The sequence below is a fragment of the Crocodylus siamensis genome, chromosome 5, assembly GCF_052110815.1.
Source record: "Crocodylus siamensis isolate JL-2025a chromosome 5, ASM5211081v1, whole genome shotgun sequence".
In the NCBI taxonomy this organism is placed as follows: Eukaryota; Metazoa; Chordata; order Crocodylia; family Crocodylidae; genus Crocodylus; species Crocodylus siamensis.
Window position 1 is genome coordinate 124,676,325 of NC_143399.1, and position 20,725 is coordinate 124,697,049.

Genomic DNA, 20,725 nt, shown 5'->3' on the forward strand with positions numbered 1-20,725 from the left:
ACTGAACATGTGGCCCAGGGCCCCTGTGGTTGGAAGGCCCACCATGACTGAAGCTCCCTATTGTGGGGGAACCATGTACACCACCAACCCTGCTCCCTTCTAACAGGGCTACCAGCTGGGGGAGGGGGCCCACACACCAGTCACATGAGATCTCCCAGCCAGCCCCTGAGGGTCATGTTGCACCCTGGCAGAAAGCAGATCATATCTTCTTCAGTTTCCCAGCTCTGGGGGTACTGCTGCAATCTCCCAACCCCAGGAGTCCATGGTGCACCCCAGCGGCTCGGAGATCACACACAGGGGTGTGTGTCTGCCCCTGAAGCTGGGAGATTAGAGCAGCTGTTGTCTCTGAGCTGTGGGGGATGTGGGGCACCCTGGCAGTTGGGAGCCCTATTAGTTGAGAGATTCCAACTGCAGGAGCTTGCTTCTTGCTAGTGCAGAAAGAGGCCAGAGTTGGGCTCCTCCTGCACTGGCAATATGGTGCGATGCAATCTGATTTGTGATCCCACAATCATGCCTGCTGCCATGCACACGTGGCATGGCAGGCGGTGTGATTGAGTAGATTGAACATTAGATCCCACTGCATCCTTACCTCCATGTGTAGAGGGGCCCAGAACAGGTGATTCTTCGAAAGTTTTGCTGTTGGCTATAAACACCCTAAATGTTAGATGTGCTGCTCCAAGACATTTATGTGCTGGCTCAGACTCCATCTTCACAATGGAGCCACTACCCATCCATGCCCTTCGCCTGACATAGTGCTGAAAAGAAAGGGAAGAACAGCCGGCCTAATGCGAGATCCATTTAGGCTGACAATTAATGCTGTTCTAGGGGAAAAAAATGAATGAAGTTGTTTCAGGAAACTGAAGAGAGTTTCCATTTTATCTACCGCACTCCCAAGCAAGTCCAATGAGACTTCACGTGCTTAGCTACGCATGTCTTTAAGTGCTTTTCTGGATTGGGTCCTGTATCCACAATTTTGCACTTACAAGAAAATGCCAAGAAAAATCGTAAATGAGGTCTGGCACCATTAAGGCAAATTCAAAAATTGGAGGCCTGAAAAACAGTCCCTAAAAATAAAGTTTTACTTTTGGCACTGATTCATTATATAACAAACTTAGTCCATGACCCAATGAACTCACACTTCCATTTAATAAGGCAGTCTGCACAAGTTTGCAGAGCACAGTAATGGAAATGGCATCTTAGTGCAAGTACTAAACACAGAAACTAAATGCGTGTCTACAATGCTATCACTACAGCTTAAAAGTACCTGCCTGAGCTAGTTTTAAAACTAGCTACCTTGGGTCTTGAAAGCAGTATACCATGGCAGACCTGAGCACATGTTACTTACACCAGTATTTCCTCAACTCCTCAGGCAGCCTGTGCTGCATTTAAGCTGAAGGGAGTGGGGGCCTGATCCTCCAAGATGCTGAGCACTCTTAACTTAAATAGAGGCACTCACATGCTTAATTTGGGCTTGTGCTTAGCCACTTTGCTGAATGGGAGCCAGGGTCCAGCATCTTGCAATGTCATGCTCTGCTGATCTTGTAAAAATGTCTACTTTAATCTTCCCATCTAGAGAAGAGAGGTAACATACTTACGTTATAAGGAATGTTCTGTGTATCTGCTACTAAAAGTTCACTTTCCTCTTGCTAATGCTTTCCTCCATCTCCTTTTTATGCTGGTGCCTTTCCTCTCTGTTCCTAAAATAATAAAGGCTGGCAATTTCCAAGTAGCGATTCATTTATACTTGTTAGATATGTAGAAAAAGTCAAACACTTTTCTTTGGAGTGTTAAAAAGAAAAAGAAAAAATCTCCCCCTTAATAAACATGTAATTCAAAGGAAAAATATTTTTGCAGGTCATTTTGCCTAGTTTTCTTGAGCGACACAGAAGACCAAATAAAACTAAATTAGTTATAGCATTCTGATAGGCTACTTGCCAGAAAACGACCTTGACTTTTCACTTTTAAAATAGATATATGTTCTCTGAGGAGTTAAATAAATACTAGAGGAATTGCAAAAAAAAAAGTCTATCACCTTAGCCACTGACACACAGAAGCACTAAACTCTGAGAACACATATATATGCCAACTCTGCCTATGAACCAAATATATCAGAATTACATAGTTGACTCACATTACTAACATTGATATAAGAAAGACCTTTGTTGAGATATTTTGAAAGAGTGCATCAGCTAAAGATTCAGCGTTTTATCTTCTATCTCACTCAATACAAGCTATAACCTAAATGATATCAAGATATTTTGGCCAGACTTATTCAGAAAAATAAATTAGGCTAGAAAATGCATTGTTTCTGTTGCTGCCTATGTTATTTTTTTCTCCTGAAAGTTACTGGCTTGTAATTAACATATGCACACGACAAGCAAATATATTTTCATTAGGTAGCAGAGCTCATTTTCAGTTTGGGAGTTACACCCTATGGTAAAATTAATACATATATAGCCCATTATTTTGTGAATTATTTTGGAACACCCTTTAATCTTTTTTCTAAGGTAGTGGCCTCCAGATTTTGAAAACCAAGCTGTGCATATGGAAATAAAAACAAATTATGCACCCATTCTGTTTCCAACATTTGTTGTTAAAAGCTTTTATCTCTGAATGTATACACACAAACTGGAAGAGGCTTTCCAGGCCATCAGGTCCAATTCTCTACCTTCACAGGCAACAATACCACCAAATTTCCTAAGTATCATTCACTCCAAGCCCTCATACACAACTACAAGGCACAAAACAAGGAGCACCTGACAACAGGCCACAGATAAAAGCAGAGATGTGTCTACCTAGACTGGAATATGTGCAAACAATTAATAAAAAAAATACTGATAAGCATTCAGCATCTCTACAGGCAGTAAGTAGTTCCAATACCTTAGTCAACTAAGGATAAGCAGAGGATGTTAAGTATTATAGATAGAATTATGTAATGCCTAGAATAAGAATTGTTTCAATCTACCAGGATGAGGATGCTGTCTTGGAAGGTTTCTTAACAACTGCCACAAGGAGCAGTACTTCAATAGACAGGGGTGAATCAGAAGGGACAGGCGGGTGCACCGGTACACTTGGACCCCACTTTGTTTTCTGCTCTACCCAAAGTTTAAAGCAACTGCCTGGCAATGGCAGAAGTATTTCAGAAGTCAAGCAGTGCAGAGGGAGTCGATTGATTTCAAGGCTCATTATAATTTACCCAATCCCTTCTAAGCTCTTTATTCCACAGATGTTAACATCCCTTTCTTCTTTTTCTACCAATCCAGCTCTGCTTCATTCTGCAATTCTGCTATCTGTCAGCTGCTCCTGGTAATGGAGCTCCTACTTCACAGTCCTGCAGATTGTTTTAACTCATTCCAATGAAGTTAAAATTTATTTGTGCATCAATCTTAAACTGACTAATACAGGCCTGGGCCCCTAGAATATTAATAATGCTTCTAGTTTATTTTTAACTGAAAAAAATGTGTGTTGTATATGTGATAATGCACCTCACTATCTGCACCCTGCTTTTCAAAATTCTAGATCTGCCCATGTCAGTAGTACAGTAATATATACAATTTTGCCTTCCAACAAGTGAAAGAAATAATTATTGAAATGTCATATTTGCACTTTAGAAACATTTCTTCATCATTCACAACAGTATTCAAAAGTATTATGCTCCTGAATTCACATTCCCACTGACATCTTTTCCTTAATGACATCATTACAAAGCTGAAACAATGTTCAAAATGTGCTGGTTTTTTTCCACAGTACCAATGATTTTCTACAAAATGACATGGAAAATCTATTCACATTTTCAACAATCTGCTCCAGCAAAGAGCATATGGGAATGTGCTTCCTCATTTCAGGCATGTTAACATTTTTTTTCTTAAAGAGGCAGTCAATGTTTCCATTCAAATCCCTTATTTTTCAGGGGGTAGCATAGTCAGCCCTTGGAGAGAGGAAATATACATAAGCAGCTTTAGGTGCTTTTGTGCTATCTTATATCTCAACATGACTTAAGAAAAACAAAGTTTTTATGCTATTAGCTCATTATGTGGACTGCTGCCTTTGGGAATTGGGGGAAAAATAAAATGACTTCTAAAAGAAGCTATTTTGGAAAGTAAGCTACAGCACCTGCACAGTGTCATTTTTCCAACAACAGTTTTTAAATTTTAGGGTTATTCTCTTTGTGTACATATCTGGTGGCCAATGTTGACAAGATACAAAGTCAGCCTTGGCATTTTGGTCTGGACCTGCATAACAGTTTTCCAGTCCTGTTCTAAACTTAACTAATCCCTGTCCAATGTGATCACATAACTACACAGAACCTACCACATCATTTTGAGGGAGATTAGTGAGGTTCAAAGATTTTAAGGCCAAAATGCACCATCAGCAGCAGCTAATCTGACTTCCTACTTAACATAAGCCACAACACTTCAATGAATAATTTTTGCAGCGCACCCATAACTTTTGCATGAGTTAAAACTATTTTTAGGATTTCTTAAAATTTAAGGTGGAGCAAATTAGCCTAAGTAAGGTGTATGACTTCATTCTGTGTCACTGAATACCTTCCCTTCACTTATTTTTACATAAAGAAGGATGAGAGAAACCATAGGCTGCCATTAGGCCTCTTTACCTGCCAAGTTAGCACTGAGGTTCATGCAAAGATGTCAGTATTCAAAAACAGGCCAGTCTATGTAATAAACTGAACTTGTCAGCCACAACTTTCATTCCCCCGAAAGCTCAGTGGGCTTCCTGCAACTTTTAGGTGAGTTTATGAGTCTTTTCCCTCCAATGATGTCTATACAGAGACCAGATTAGCTAGCATTTTTATTAGTATATTTTTTTGAAAAGCTTGTAAAGATCATTCTGAGCATTAGATAAGGTCTTTTACTTCTGAAAGATAAAAATTTGAATGAGTAACACTAACAGAAATTCTTTTTCATAGTCCCATTGCTATAACTGCAAAAATGATAGATCAGGTTACCTGCTTGGCCAACTCCATGATAACCAATGAAGGCTTCAAAAAGGGAGTGACATCAAGGACAGAACAGCTTTTCACAGCACTAACTAAACTTTAACAATATGAAAATCAAAGCTATATGTATATCACTAAAACAAAACTAAAGATTTTTACCTCAAATGTAATATCAATGCTAATCCATGGTTGCAAGATCTGGAGATTACCAAATTGTCAGACAGGAAACTAGGGGTGCCTGGAGACATGCCAGGAGACTGTTCCAATGTACTGTAATTACTGTGCAATTGAGTCTGTTGAAGTGTGCTAATTAGCACTCTCCAGCTAGTCTCCACACCAAACAAGTTTTAGATATAGTGCCCCTGCTGCCATGTTGAAGTGGGATGCTGATACACGAGCCGGTGCAGGCACTGTAATTACAGTGGATCTTAGAGCTGCTCAAATTAAAGTGTCCCTCCCCATCCCCAGAGCATGTGTAAAAATTCCCTAGATGTCTATGAAAACAAGACACTCAACAGACTCCATTATCAGAGATCTGAAAAATAACCAAGTCTACATGAAACAGAGGGAAGCTCTGGACATAATATCAGGCATGCACTCCAGGCACCAACAAATGGATCCCATTAAGCAGAAACCAACTAGTATGAGGAAATGATTAAATCCAAAAGAAAACCTAGGATCTATCTTTACGAACGGCAGAGCAATTGATCTCAATGCCACAGAGTAGGAGGCAGCAAAAGAAAATGGTAGAAAAAAGTGGAAGAGACTACATTTTGTTCTGTGCAGAAGCACTAACATGGGAAGGTTAAATGAGTAAACATTTTCTTCACACATATAGATTAATCCAATATCTGTCAAAGGAGAGCAATGTACTAGATCTGTACTTCATTGTTTATGAAACTGCTGTTCCAGATCCCTTCCCAGTTCAAGTTAATCACAGCCCCCCAGCATCCCAGCATACTTTGCAGTCCTGGGCTGGGGTATGTTGTCTGCTCCAGAGAGCTGGGCTAGCCCCACCCCTCTGCTCCCTAGCTGGAGCAGTAAGGGCTGGCTGACAAGGGGGTGGGTGGGGGCAAGCCTGGCTGGGGATGCAGCTTGTTCTGCAAGGGAGAGGAGGGCTGCCCTCCCAGGCAAACTCCAGTTGGGGTCTGGGGCCAGGGAGGGGGCTTAAACACCCCTGCCCCTGCTCAAACTTACTGCTGGCTGCAACTGTAGACTACAAAACCCAGAGACATCTGGAAGCAGGAAGAGGATGTGATGACCAACCTTGCAGAGTGCTGCTGCTGTAATTGTAGACTGCAAATCCCAGAGACTTCAGGGGCAGTAGGAAGAGGAAATGAACACACAGCCAGACAGCCATGCTCTAGTGCCCCCCCAGCTTCTGGCCTGAGCCACTTCAGGCATGTGGTTGCATTGCCCGAATCAAAGGTAAATGTCTCACACCGTTGTTTCAATTTAATTTGTACAGTTTAGACTGACCTGCAAAGACTGACTGAACTGATTCAGCCTTGGGCTTTTTGTACCTAGCTCTATTGTCCAGTCTCCTGCTATATCTTGCAGGGCCTGAACCAAAGCTGATAAAAATCTATGGAAGTCTTTCTATAGAGTTCAATGGGCTTTGGATCTGGCCTATTCTTGTTTAAAATTCTTTCTTCTCCACAATCCCATTTTCAATCCCACTTTTCCCCCCACTTCCACACCCTCAGTAGTTACAATCCTTTATAGATGATTTCCAGAATTCTTTGAGATCCTGGAATAACAATGTACTTTCATTAACCATTTTTTATTATTAAATGCAGAGGGGAAAAATTGGACCTAGATTTTAGACAGCCAACTAAGATTTTGATTTAGGCCCATCTACTTCAAAGTTTTAAGAGAAAAGAACAGATGTTGTATCCCACCACCTGTAACATCTTACATCACTTTCCCAAGGCAGATAATTTATAAGGTTTCACCTGTATCAAATCGTAAGAATAATATGCCCTATTGTTCTTGCTGTTTCAGTAAACATGCTTAAATTTGCAGGCTTAAGTTCTTCTCTACAGGGATATTTTTCTGTTTCAAAAAAGTAACTTTCTGTACATTGTTACAGCTTTGGGGATGAGCAAAATATATAGGGGGAAGGTGGCAAATATAACAAGATCTTTCATTATGGGAGAGCCACGGATAATACAATGGTCAGAAAATGTTTGAATCTGTAAGAAGTGGGACATTGATTGGACTTGTTTCATTTTCCTTGGTCATATTATACGTCTCAGGATATACTTCCATAAGCTCATCTTGACTTAATGAAGGAATTTTTGCATTCATCTTGTTAAGCTGTGCTGTTTCATGGAAAAAGAGACTTATTGAAAACCCCTATAAAAATTTCCCAACACACTTTGCAAAAAGGTATTTTTGTAGCCCAGTGATTCTTTTTTGTACCTTTTCATGTGGAAACAGTTAACTTGGTATCAAGTGGACTCAGCTTCAATTTGCTAGCTTTTCCCTGACAAAGGAATATCCACAGGGGAAAAATAGTGCCATGTTTCTGAAGTTGGTTTATTTTAATGCTAATACAAGATACTGGTAGGCACAGAGATAAAACATGCTGTTGTGATTCATTCTTCAAAATGCTTTAGAGTGAGCTGATTCAACTAGCGTTAAATTCATCCCTTCCATGGCTCAGATGAAGTTATGCTAGACATTCTATACCTTAATGCTTTTTTAAAAATAAGTCAATGGGAGGCTACACAAGCTCGTTAGTTTTGAAAATCAGGACCTTGATTTTTTTTATTATTATTTTAGCATACATTTACTAGCCTAACATTGGACATTAGGTATAAAATTGTGGTCATCTTTTTTTTAGTTAATATTCATTTATCACAACAATTGTTTTGGACAGGTCCAGCTCGTTATGCATACACACCTTATCCCAAACAACAAATACATTTTTCCAAAGGGTCCTTCAGGTTAATTTGTAATCACATCTTTCTTTCTATTCAGCCTGACATGTAATACAGTACAGCATTGTGACACATTTCTGTCCTTTCAAATATATTGTCTAATCTAAATTAAATTTCTATTCACTCGCAGACAGTGAAAACTGTCCTATGTACAGCATTGGTGAGAATCTCAGACTTTGACGGATCTTTCTTCTCTCTACCATTTGAAATGCCATTATCTTAGAATTTAACTAAGTTTATTTATTAGTCCCATAGAGAAGAGAGATCAGATTCTAAAGCAAATAGTGAAATGTTATAGATACCCGATCCAGATTACTTTTGTCAAATTACTGTTGGTTAATCATACCAAAAGAAAGGTTGAATATATGCCTAGATGTGAATGGGGATTGGGAAGCACAGTTGGGATGGACCAAGAATAATGGGCAAGAAAGTGGGAGTGGGTAGAGTAGGGTGGACTGTTAAAGTTTTAGTCCTTTGATGTGGGGAGCCTGCTGTTATTTCTTATCTTATGAGCTGCCTGTCTGTTATTGTAAGTGTCTCTGGGCATTTCTAGAAAGGGCAGGATAAATCTAAATAATAATGATATAAAGCAATAGTGGTTATGGAGAGCTGACAAAGAGAAAATAAATTTGTCCTCAAGCTCCCTGCTATCCTTCAGGATATTGCTTTCTAAACTCAAGCGCATGAGATCCTGGACCAATATTTCATCCTGTATTATACAATCTTTTTTTATATCAGTTTGCTATGAAACATTCAGGCGATGGCAGTGCTTAATCCATTCATACATTCAGATTAAATACACTTATTAAAAGGAACTACTGACATGCTTTATTTAGGCATGTCCTTATGTACTTTACTACAGGTCCCTAACTCAGCAATGTTCTATTTACAGAGCATTTATGCACAAAATTTATGTGCAATTTTGGAAGCTAATTTAAAATACTGGCCCAGAATATCTTTTTTTTTAATGGAGTTCACTCCTCACCCTTACCAATATTTTTGTACAGTCCATATATTTAATCAGAAACAATAGACCAGATGCTTCAAATTAAAGAGAGATCTAAAATCTCTTCCAGCATATAACTATAAATTCTGAGACTGTTTTCAGTCTTAGAGACTGATTATAAAACTATGAAAGTATATTTATTTTGCTAAATATAAACATATTGGATAATTTTGAAATTTAATCTTTAAATCATTGAAATATTTGCATAATGGTACAGCACAGAGTGTTTAACTAAAAACAGTGGTAGCACAGTAGCTAGTACAAGCTCTAACATTTTGGAAAGAGGTATAAACTTAGGGTACCTATACACATACATGGAGGCTGCTCTGACGTATTGTAATTACAGTGCATTGAGCAGACTCAGTTAATCGAGTCTGCTGGAGCATGGTAATTACTGTGCTCCAGCAGACTCCAGTGTCACATATATTGGTGTCCCCACACTGAAAAATGGCAGTGGGGGTGCTTTAACTAAAGCTCATTTGATGCAGTTCATTTAAAGTGCCCCCGCCACCATTTTTCAGTGTGAGAACACTGATGCACATCATGCCCCAGGCACTTTAACTAGAGCTGTTCTAATTAGAGTGCCCCAGCCTCCAGATAGATGGCTTAGGCCAGTGGCTTAGGCCAGAAGCCAGGCTAAAGCATGGCTCCCTGGCTGTGTGTTCACTTCCTCTTCTTGCTGTCCTCAAGGTCTCTGGGATTTGCAGTCCACAATTATAGCCGTAAGACTCTGCAGGGTTGCTCAACTTCGAAGTGCCTCTGGGATTTGTACTCCACAGTTGCAGCCAGCAGTAAGTCTGAGTGGGGGAAGGGGTGTTTAACCCCCCTTCCTGGCCCCAAACCCCAGCTCGGATTTGCTGGGGGGGGTGCATCCCCCCCCATAGACTGGGCTGCATCCCCAGCTGGGCTTGCCCTTCCCCACACCCTCTTGTCAGTCAGCCTTTACTGCTACAGCTATGGAGCAGAGGGGTGGGGCCAGCCCTGCTCTCTGGAGCAGACAACATAGCCCAACCCAGGGCTGAAAAGCATGCTGGGATGCTGGAGGACTGTATTTTAACTTCAACCAGGAAGGGGTCTGGGACAGAAGTTTCATAAACCGGTTTGACCCAAATCAGTTAAGTCTGATAGTGCATTCAATCAGGTTCATCTTAAATCAGTTTGAGCCATTTTGAAACTGGTTTATGTCCACTGAACTTCTGTTCTGTTACAGGTTTAAACCTGTTTCTGATCACTTAAACTGCTTTATGTGTAACTTCCGTCCCTAGCCTCTGAGTACAGATGGCAAAATCTGGCCCTAAAAAACTGAGTAATATTTACATGTTGCTGTTTAGGTAAAGATATTTTAGAGGAGAGTATCCCTTTGATGAAATGCTCTGTCTGTAAAACTGGGAACCTTACAAAACTGGGAACATTCTCACAGCCACACGACATGAAACTCAACAAAACTGCTACAGAATGTTGGGAAATTCTGAACTGCTGCTGAAAAAGGTAAAAACTCGCAGTTTCAGGTTTGACTGTTATTCCCCAAAGAGCAGAGAGAAACTTTGGCCTAATTATTCTCCTGTTCACACTGCAGAGGTCAGTATCTATTTATTATGGTTTTACTGTTCAGGTGACCTGTATAAAAGATAGCTGGCCACAAACGTCAAATATATCCTTTCACCAAGTATACATTTAGAAACATTCCCCTATAATTATCCTCTACTATCCATAGTCAGCAGCTTACTTGATAAATATCATAAAGAAATAATATAGTGCAACTGAAAGGCTGCCTAGCTTGAGAATTAAAAATCACATACCTCTGCCCTATTATCTTCCAGATCATGTAAAACCTTTCCTTTAAATAAAATTGATTTGCACCAACCTTACCATGAACCTAACAACAGTTCATTAACTCTAAAGAAGAAAATAAAAGGTCATGGAAAGAATGCACCAAGCTTATGGTCTCCCCTGCACTCAGAATTGTGACTACAGCACAGCTAGTCTTAGCTTTCCTTTAGAAAGGTCAGTATAAACAGTAGTGAAGAAGTGAAGGCACAGACTTTAGTAGTCAACCTGAGTATATACCCAGAGTACTTGAAGAACCTGTGCAAAAGTGGGTGCTGGCTTCTCTTCACCATAGGCAGCTGGATCACAAGTGACATGAGCTATATGCTTTCCACATTGCAATCACACTTCTGAATGCAGTGCAAACATACCTAAGACACTGAGAAAAAAGCTGCTGTTTTTCTATTAATTGTTGTAGAATATACAGTGGATTAATGTTGAATGGACAAGTGGCCCCTGGCATGTGGCCTCTTCTACAATTGATGTCACTAATCCCCATTTCAGACATGGTGGGTGGGTCTGATTACAATCTTGGCTATAGAATTACAAATCACTTGGAGGGGGTGGGATAGAAAATAATGAGAGATTAATCACTGGGACAAATTTAAATTTAATAGCTACTCCACAATAAGCTGTCTTTGTGTTACTGGTCTCTAAAGATTATATACAGCTACTACACAGAAATACAGAGACCTTCTTACCAACACTAATGTAGCCTCAAAAAGTCTTACTGATGGATCCAGAGAGAATTATTCTTTCCTATCCTTGACACAATGTGTTACTATTAGATATTTTTTCTGTTTTCCACAGCTAGGTAAGTGGCTAATTTAGCCAAAGACATCCTAATTAGGGTTGACAGCGTTGCCTAGTAAGGTTGCCTTTATTCCCTCTATAAGATCCTGTTGTAGGTTTTTATAAACCTTTGCTCACTCCTCTTGGTACATGTTTCCTATCCCTGAATCTTTTATGGTTTTCTTTCAGCAACATTACTCTCTGTACTCCAATGTTCTTGGCCCATTCTCCTGATAACTACAGACTTACAGCCCCAAGCGCTCCATCTGTAAGCTAGCAAGAATTCTCTGTATAGGACAGCTCATCCCTTTTTTTTTCTTTCAAACAATCAAATCCAGGACTTCCTACTTTCCTAATCTGTGGCCTTTTTATCCTGATCCAAATTAACACCTGGCCCTCTATGCTCTATCTTGTCTGCTGCATGTTCCAAATCTCACCTTTCTATAAAGGGCCCATATTGTGAAACAGGAATGGGCTGGCTTCAAGACTCTTGTTCAGTAAAAAGAATGGATTCATTGCTAAACAAAACTATATCAATTCAGGCTGAAATTTTATGCTGGGCATCTGCCTCTGGCTGAATATGAAAAATAGCTGCCTCTAGCTGAATAACAATTATTATTGTTATTTAAAAAAAAAAAAAATCAGTCAATATGGTCCAGCAATTCCCTAAAACAAAGCTAAAGAAAACATATTATTTTGTCCATGTTAATAAGTTCTTGACACCTTTTGTTTGCAATTTACCATCAATCCCAAACACTTAAGAGCAGGGACTGAGAATTAGGCACAAGAAATTACCTTTGTGCCTGGGTGTCAGACTTGTACTTTTCCCATTCCAGTGAAAAACTACTCAATATTGCAAAGTTAAAAACTGTAGAAAAAACCCTCATAGTTCATACGTGCTTAGTATACACTGAAAAAGCTTAAGTATTAAACACTCCTAACATGCTGTCTTTCAAGTATGCTTCATCCCCTCACACCTCTCAGTTTTTTTGTTTTGTTTTGTGTTTTTAACCAGACTGCACGCACACCATCCCAAAGTACAAATGAACATATTCCAGCTCAGAACTACAGCAACTCCTAAATCAGGATGGGTTGGACACCAGAATTCAGAGCATTCAAGTGTTTCAAGTACACTCAATGATCCCTCTGCAAGTTGAGGAGGACTAAACGCAAATGGAACAGAAGACAAACCAGGAGCAGGGGAGGGAGTAAACTACAAGAAGTGGCAAGACTATGACTGGTGGAAGGAAAGAGAACCTATGCCTGGGAGATAAAGACAGAAGACTAGGAATGGCTAGGCAGGTAGTTGGGAGGCTGAAAAGGTCTAGGTAAGATTCACTGAGCAAGGAAAATGGGATTGGGAACTAGATACCTAATTAAAGACTATCATAAAGCATTCCATGTCTGAAGGGTGGGAGCAAGTCTGCACAAGCAAATTTATTGGCACTTCTTAACTTCTGAGTGCTTGCCTTGGCAACATGAATAATGTTCTTTAACCTGGGGTTTTGGTTACTGCATTTGAGTGAAAGATTAACATTAATATTCAGTGGCTCTGGGAATAATAGATGCTGCAGGTTAATTTATTATCATATAGAAAACACCTGCGACTCATTTTCTCTAGTTCACTTCCAAACATTGGTTTTGTCTCTTTATGCTTCAGCTTTGTTTCAATTTGGCAGTATTTTCATTTGATTTTTTCTGATTCACTGCCCACCTTATACAGAATATCACAAAGAATACACTATAGCCAGCAGAAGGATGTAAGTTTGAATTTTTATCAGGGGTTAGAACTCACAGTAGGGCATGTAAAGCACTGAGTTACCAGTTGTGGGTATCTATGTGTTCTGCTTGTCTGCTCTAATCTTATCATCAATCAAGTTACCTAAACATACAAGAATGTTATTCATTCAAACACATAGCAAGCACAACCTTTTGCATTCAACAACACATGCGTGATTGCAAAGATGGAACAACAGAGAGGAGTGATAGCTGAGTACACATCCTAGATTTGTTGTTATAGCCATCTAACAGGGAAGTTGGAATTGTATCAGGCTTGAGAGTCTATATTTTGGAGATCTGATGCATTTCTTCAAGATCTCTTGAGATCCAGAAGGAAAGTAATGCATAGCTTACAGAAGTTGTATCATGGGTCTGTCAACCTCCATGGAGCCCCTTTCCCTTTTGCTCTGAAGTCAGTGGTGAAGGCAGGTGTTCTGCCTCTCTGACCCACTAAGACCTTCTACAGACTTTTCTTGGTGCCATTGTGATGCGATATCTGCTATTCATTTTGGAGATCAGAATGCTGTAGAACAGTACCAGCTGAAAGCATTTTGTCAAGATTGCTAATAAAAATCAATTCAGGAGTTCTGTCTGATCGAATAAGCTGTATATATTTTCCCCATGATCCTCTTCCTATTAGTCCTGGGATAGTGAAAGGAACACTGCTGCTTACTTCTTGGATCACTCTCTCTGGAGCTGTGTAATTAAATAGTGCTCCCAACACATTATGTATAATTAAATTAAGATAGTTGTTTAAGCTGATTTACATGCAGGACCCCTGCTCTGCATCATTCACTTTTAACTCAATTCATACTGCTGCATCTTCCCTCTGGACCTATTTGCCAAAGAAACTAAGTCAAGGTACAAACAGCAGTTATACTATCAGAGAGGAGGTTAACCATGTAAGTCTGAAGTCTGGTCAGGGTGGCACCTTATGGCACCTACACATGTGCCCAATGCCTGCTCCAAAACATGCTAATTAGCACACATAAGAGCAGACTTGATAAATTGAGTCTACTGGAGCATGCTGATTAATATACTCCAGCAGCTTTGGCATCACATGTATACAGCATCCCCATGCTTCAAAATCAACCAAGCTTTAAAGAGCCCCCACTGCCATTCTGAAGCACAGGACACTGAATACACAAGACATTGCAGGCACGTTAATTAGAGCAGTTCCTGAGAGCTCCTTTAAAGGTTTCACCTCCCACTCCAGAGCACATGTAAAAGTTGCCCTTAGAGACTAAATGAACCAGGAAAGGGTCACCCTACCCTGCCTTCTACCTATCACAAGTGAATATATATACAAAATACACAGTTGTGTAGTTGGACATGCAAGCAGCTATATGTTTCCAAATAAATAAGTACAAGTATGCATTTTGCACACAATTTACCTGTTTCTGTAACTGCATAAGCTGTCAGTTTTTTAGTACTTTCGAAAATGTGTCATGGCTGTATATACTATATTTTGTATCCGACAGAATACTGTTTTATTAGAAATCAAATCGTATTGTTCTGAAATTTTAGGAAATCTTGAAATTACCATAGGAAATGACCGTATTTTCCACCAATAAATGACCATATTTGGATCAACTTGTACTAGTTGATTAAAAAACTGTTTATTAACAAGAAATATCCAACCTTCATCTCTACCTAATCTTTAGCTGAGGAAGAGATCAGATTAAAGTTTTCAGCTACCTCATATGTACTTGGCATATCAACAGATTTTCAGAGGGTAAGTTGTTCATTTCAGCTAGATAACTCTACACTGACAATTTTCTGGAATTCCTCAAGGAACTACTTTGGGAAAAAATCATGAATAATTAGAGAATCCTATAAAATTATAAAATGCAACTGAACCAGGAAAAATGGAACAGTAATCTTAGAAAAGTACTCAGTCACTACCTAGAAAAAAACCCAGCAAAGTTGGAAATGCCTCTTTCAGTGAACCTCCATGGTACACACACAAAGCCCTGAATACATTTGCTTTGTATCTGAAGTGTGCAAGAATAATTTTAGTTCTTACCAGGTTTGGATTTCTGCTTTGTGAGGTGCTTGTGGTCGGTAAATATTGGTGTGGGGTCCTGTACAGCTGTTCTTTCCTCCAAGTCAGACTCTGGGATAGTAGTACAGCCACCTAGTTGAAAGTAGAATACCTTCATGTTGTACATATGCAACTAGAATGTAAACTCAGTGGTATGCAAATAAGAATAAGATATGATAAATAATGTGGCAAAGGTCTTTAAGAGTATATAAAGTTGTAATGGTCTTTCTTTCGATGAAAATATTGTGAAGATTGTGCACATTGTCACCATTCTTTTTAGTATACCAGTAAGACCTTAGACATTCTTCTTTACCAATGTTAGTCATGTAAGAAAAGTTAAACCTATAGTGTACATTAAGACTACTTCACAGAAAGGTTGGAAATAATGAATTATGTTAAGCATCAAATGGCTGGAACCTATTACAGTAAAAAAAAGTAATCAGTATGAAAAAAATAATTCTACAATGAGGAAAATCTGTGAAGACTGTGATAGCCTGCCACAAAGGCAAGAGAGTCTTTCATATTATAAAAGCATGTATACAATAATTCTGAATACTTTTTGCCATAGATATAGGAGCTTAGTAGCTCAGTGACATTACTATTGCTCAGTAGGTTTCACACTACCTACACTGATGCTTGAAGTAGCATACAACTTCTCTTATGTGGTCTGTTATATTGACCATGTGGATTTTTCCATCTGTACACCCACAAGCAGATCCAGGATTGTGGCAACGGGGGTGTGGCCACACCCCCTTGAGCTATGTGGCACATATGCAGTGAAGACGGCTCACTGTCCATCTGCCACACAACCAAAAGCAGTGTCACCACATCCCCCTCTCGGAGATCCTTAGATACCAGTAAGCTCTTTAAGCTCAGTGGCACATCAGCACAGGTCCTGCTGGGAGCTCTGCATGCAGTGTGAGCTCTATGAGCTCACTGACAGGGTGATACAGGGTCTGCCTGGAGTCCCAACTTTGCACACAGCTCCAGAGTCCAGACTTTGAACACTAATGTTCACTCTTTCCCATCCTCCTGCCTCCACTCCACCAGAATTCAGCAGCAGCAGGAAAAGGGATGAGCAGTGGTGGTGGAGCTGTGTGCAAACAGGGGATCCAGGCACGCCCTTCACCAACCAGCTCAAAAGCTCAGAGCTCATGGCACATGTGAAGCTCCCATCAGGAGTTGTGCTGACAGGCCAGCATGTGGCCCACAGCCAAAGGGTGGCGAGACCATGCTACTGCACTCCCTTTAGATCCATCCCTGTACACCTTACTATATATTTAAATATCATATCAAATGCCTTCAGATGTGGAGAAAGTAAAGGAAGTGAGAAAGAGAAAGTGAAGAATGGGAATATTTAGTACATTTATCAATCAGCACTAAGAAACAAGTTGCTTCTGCATGCCAGCAGCACTGCTCACCTGGAGGCAGCTGCCATAATTCAAAATGGATTAGGATGTGGCAGGTATGTTTTGAACAGCGGCTCCCAGTACCTCCAGGAAAGTATTGCTGTTTGGTAGCAAAAATATGAATCTGCTGGCTCATAAATGTCTGCTCTTTGGGGTGACTTGACTTCCTCCAAGAAGCACAGAACGACAAACAAGTGGAAAAAAAGGATGGGGAGAGATACAGAAATAGGAATGTGGGAGAAATAGATAATTCCATGTTTCACATTCCCTTACAGGATGTGTATGGCTAAACGGAAATAGGCACATTTGCATAATTGCTGATAATTGGATGCATATGCCATACTGAATCAGATGTAAACTTATGTGTGCTTTTATAGCTATGAAGAATAGGTGGAGTAAGTGCATAATCAACCAGACAGCATACAGCGTAAGCGTGGAATATGCAGCATTTGTAATTTTTCAAATGGAAAGTGATGCAAGTAACTCCCATTGCACCCAGTTAGATTTGAAAGAAAGGAAGAGTTTAAATTCTCAATTTTAGCACAGCTGGTAAGGGTATGGGTAGTCTTTCTGCAACTTTTTTCAAACCAGAAGAAATTCATATTTTGTTCTCTTTCTTTTAATGCTGGATCTCAAAGTATTCTCATATGTTGCTTAGTACCTTCGACTGAGTTCCTGATTTAACTCAATGAAGTTCGTGAAAGGTCTACACTTAATTTCAGACATTTGTTCACTCACTCAAGTGCTTTAGAACAGGGGTTGTAAACTTTTAAAAATAAGTGTACCCCTGGCGGCTCCCTTTTTTAATGAGTGTACCGGGGGGGGGGGGGGCGCATGCACAGAGCAGGGGAGGGGGTGGTGATTGAGCAGACATGGCGCAGCAATGCTGGGGGGGGGGCGGGGTTACCCCTGGTTGACAACCCCTGAATTATGTGATATAAGGCAGGCTAAACCAATTAACATTAAATGCTTTATTAATGTTTGGGCCTGGTATGCTGCTGGATTAGTACACAATAGGAAACAATATTACAACTCTTAATCAATTGCTTGCATAAACTTGTTTCTGTATAACAAAGTTACTATGGCTGTCCTTTAATATTTATAACTTAAAACATCTTAAAAAATAAAAAGTCATTGAAAAATATCCAAAAATAAGCCAAATGTAATTTCAGCCTTGCTGTTTCAGTGGGACACTTGAGCCTGGTGGGTCTTGCACAGCTGCTCAATCCTTGGAGCAATATCAGAAAGACAATCTTTCATCTCGTCGGTGACATCCAATTTTGCTCTGTGTTTTGTTTTAATAGCACCCAGTGCAGAAAATCCAGACTCGCATAAATACATAGTTGCAAATGGTAGCAGGACTTCCACTGGTTTCCTAGTAGGCTCTGGATATTCAGTTTGATTGTCCAACCAAAAACTTGAGAAGTTTTATCTACAACTCTGATGCTTCTGACATAAAAAGCTGCCTTTGATCAGTTCGATCAGTTTGTCTTTTTGTGAACATTCGGACTGCAGCATTTCTTTGTTGGTAGCACTTGAAAATAGATCCCAGATCCAGTCCTGGTCAATTTGTAGTGACTTTTGCATTTCACCAAAATACCTGTTAAACTGAGTGGCAAGCCCTGTTAGATGGCTATAAATTACCTCTGAAATGTCAGTGACTTCTGATGCTCCATCATTTCAGTCTATTAGACATGGGAACATTGTAATTATTCCCATTTTCACTCGTTCCACCATTCTGCTTTCACTGTGAATCCTTTTATTTTGTCACAAAGATCTATTACATTAGTGTCTGGTCCCTGCATGCTTGTGTTGAGCCTGTTTAGTTCATCAAATGAGTCTACCAAGTAAGCTAGCTTATCATTCCATTTGAGGTCTCTGAAATAATCAATAAATGAAGAATTCTGCTCCAGCAAAAACTGAGTTAATTCTGCTAGCAGATCTAACACCCTTCTCAATACAGATCAATGGGACAGCCTTTGGAATGCAAAATGAGGCCAGGGTACTCAGCACCCATTTCATTACACAGAGCAGCAAAAACATGCGAGTTCAGAGGTGAATCTTGACATTCACGATTTTTACAACAGAGAGTAAAACATTATTCATTCAGGTCAGGACTCAGTTTTTTTTTGACACTAGTGCTTCTCTGTGCAAGATGCAATGAGTTGAAACAACATTTGGTGCTACCTGTTGTATTCTTGCTATCAGACCACTTCTACTGCCAGTCATAGCCCTTACCCCATCTGTGCAAATACCAACACAGTTGTTCCATGAAATGCCTTTTGTACTTAGGTACTGATTAAGAACTCCAAAAATATCCTCTCCTGTTGTTCGTATTGGCAGTTTAAGACAACAAAAAGAGTCTTCCACCAACTTCCTTTCCCAAATGTAATGAACAAATACTACCAGCTGAGTCTGATTTCCTACATCTGTAGATTCGTCAACCTGAAGAGCATATGTAGAGACTGTTTTCAGTCTCCCAAGCAGTTGCGTCTCCACATCCTCTGCCATTTCATTAATTCTTCAAGAAACAGTACTGTCTGAAATAGGTATCTTTTTGACTTTATCTGTGTGCTCATTGCCAAACAGTACTTCACAAATATCTGCTTCAGCAGGTATAATCAGATTCTCCAATTGTATGTGCTTTCTTGTATTTTGCAATTCTGAGCGATATCAGATACAAGGCCTTTCAGAGCACTTTTGCTGACTTTAATGCTATGGGTAAACACCTCCTTCTGATGTCTGAAATTTTCAAGCCGCCGTTCAAAGTATTCAATTGGTTTTCCAACCAAGCTGGCATGCTTTGTTTCCAAGTGTCTTTTTAATAAAGACAGCTTCATACACTCATTCCTTCAAACAAATGATACACTTCGGTTTGGATTCATATTTGGGACCCACGTATGTAAAACTGAACTCCAAATACGTATTGCTGTACTTACGAACTTTCTGTCGCTTTGCACTTTCTGTAGTACAGCCTTCTGTGGTTTTTTTCCTCTATTTTTCTTTTGCACTTGAGGAATTTACCCATGTTCAATTGAGTTGCCTCAGTGCTCTGGCACTCCACAGATGCTGAACTGCCCCTTGGGGTTACAGTGGAAATTCAGGGGGAAAATTTTAGTTGGGAGGGCTAAGTACATGCATGCTGCATGCATGTGCACCCCCTCTCCCAGCAGGTAAGTCTATTATGGGAAAGGGGCATGGGGGGACAGATCAATGCCCCCACAGTGAAGGAGGGAGTGGGGCAGAGGCAAGAGGTGGAGTGAATAGGCACCGGGGCCAGGGGAGGTCATGGGATGCTTGGAGCCCAGGTGGCTCGTCTAGGGGCGAAGGGGGGCTCCTGCCACTGCACACACCCCAGCAGAGGCCTGGGGATCACATGCCCCCCAGATCTGTGTGCAGGACAAGCTGGACTCTGCACCCCACTGCCACTGCCTCGAGAGCTGCGCAATGCCATGTGACTGCTGCCATTGGGTGAGCAGGGGACAGACACACACATGCAGATGCAGATACATGCAGATGCAGACACGCAGACCCCCCCCTCACCCCAGCAGATACATGTGTGGGGGGGAGGGGCGGGATAGGGGAGAGGCAAGGGGCTGGGGGGGCAGATGGGATCCCCCAGAGTGCAGGAGGGAGCAGGGCAGGGGTGAATGGGGCCTGGGCCAGGCCAGGTCCTGGGACAATGGGAGCCTAGCAGCTCCCATTGTGTGACTGACAAGGAGGGGCTGGGGGCAGGGTGGCTGCCGGAGTCCTACTGCAGGAGAGCAGTTGCACTGACATAGGTGCCCTGCTGGGCTAGCAGGCCCAGAGGCAGATTAATCAGGCAGTGATTCAATTTACAACCACTTTCAGGCACCTGCAGAGAATCCCCGTCACCCTTGCCATCAACATCCCCATGGCCGGTCAACATGTGTGGCTCTGCCAGCTGCTGACGCACCTTATACCCGGCCAATCATGTCCCGCTGG

At 40.7% G+C, this 20,725-nt stretch overlaps 1 protein-coding gene across 7 annotated transcripts in view; it reads right to left on the bottom strand.

The window, feature by feature from the left end:
• The window catches only part of BBS9 (Bardet-Biedl syndrome 9), a 482,129-nt gene that overhangs the window by 147,608 nt on the left and 313,796 nt on the right, over window positions 1-20,725 (bottom strand). For 5 of the 7 annotated variants that reach the window (XM_090050217.1, XM_090050216.1, XM_090050215.1 and 2 more), the window contains one exon: window positions 15,333-15,443. The exons of 1 other annotated variant lie outside the window; for it this stretch is intronic. In XM_090050217.1, the coding sequence (XP_089906343.1) occupies window positions 15,333-15,443 (111 nt within the window). Of the gene's footprint in view, window positions 1-1,602; window positions 1,698-15,332; window positions 15,444-20,725 lie in introns of those variants that run through there. One more of the 7 variants, XM_090050218.1, reaches the window with a different exon arrangement.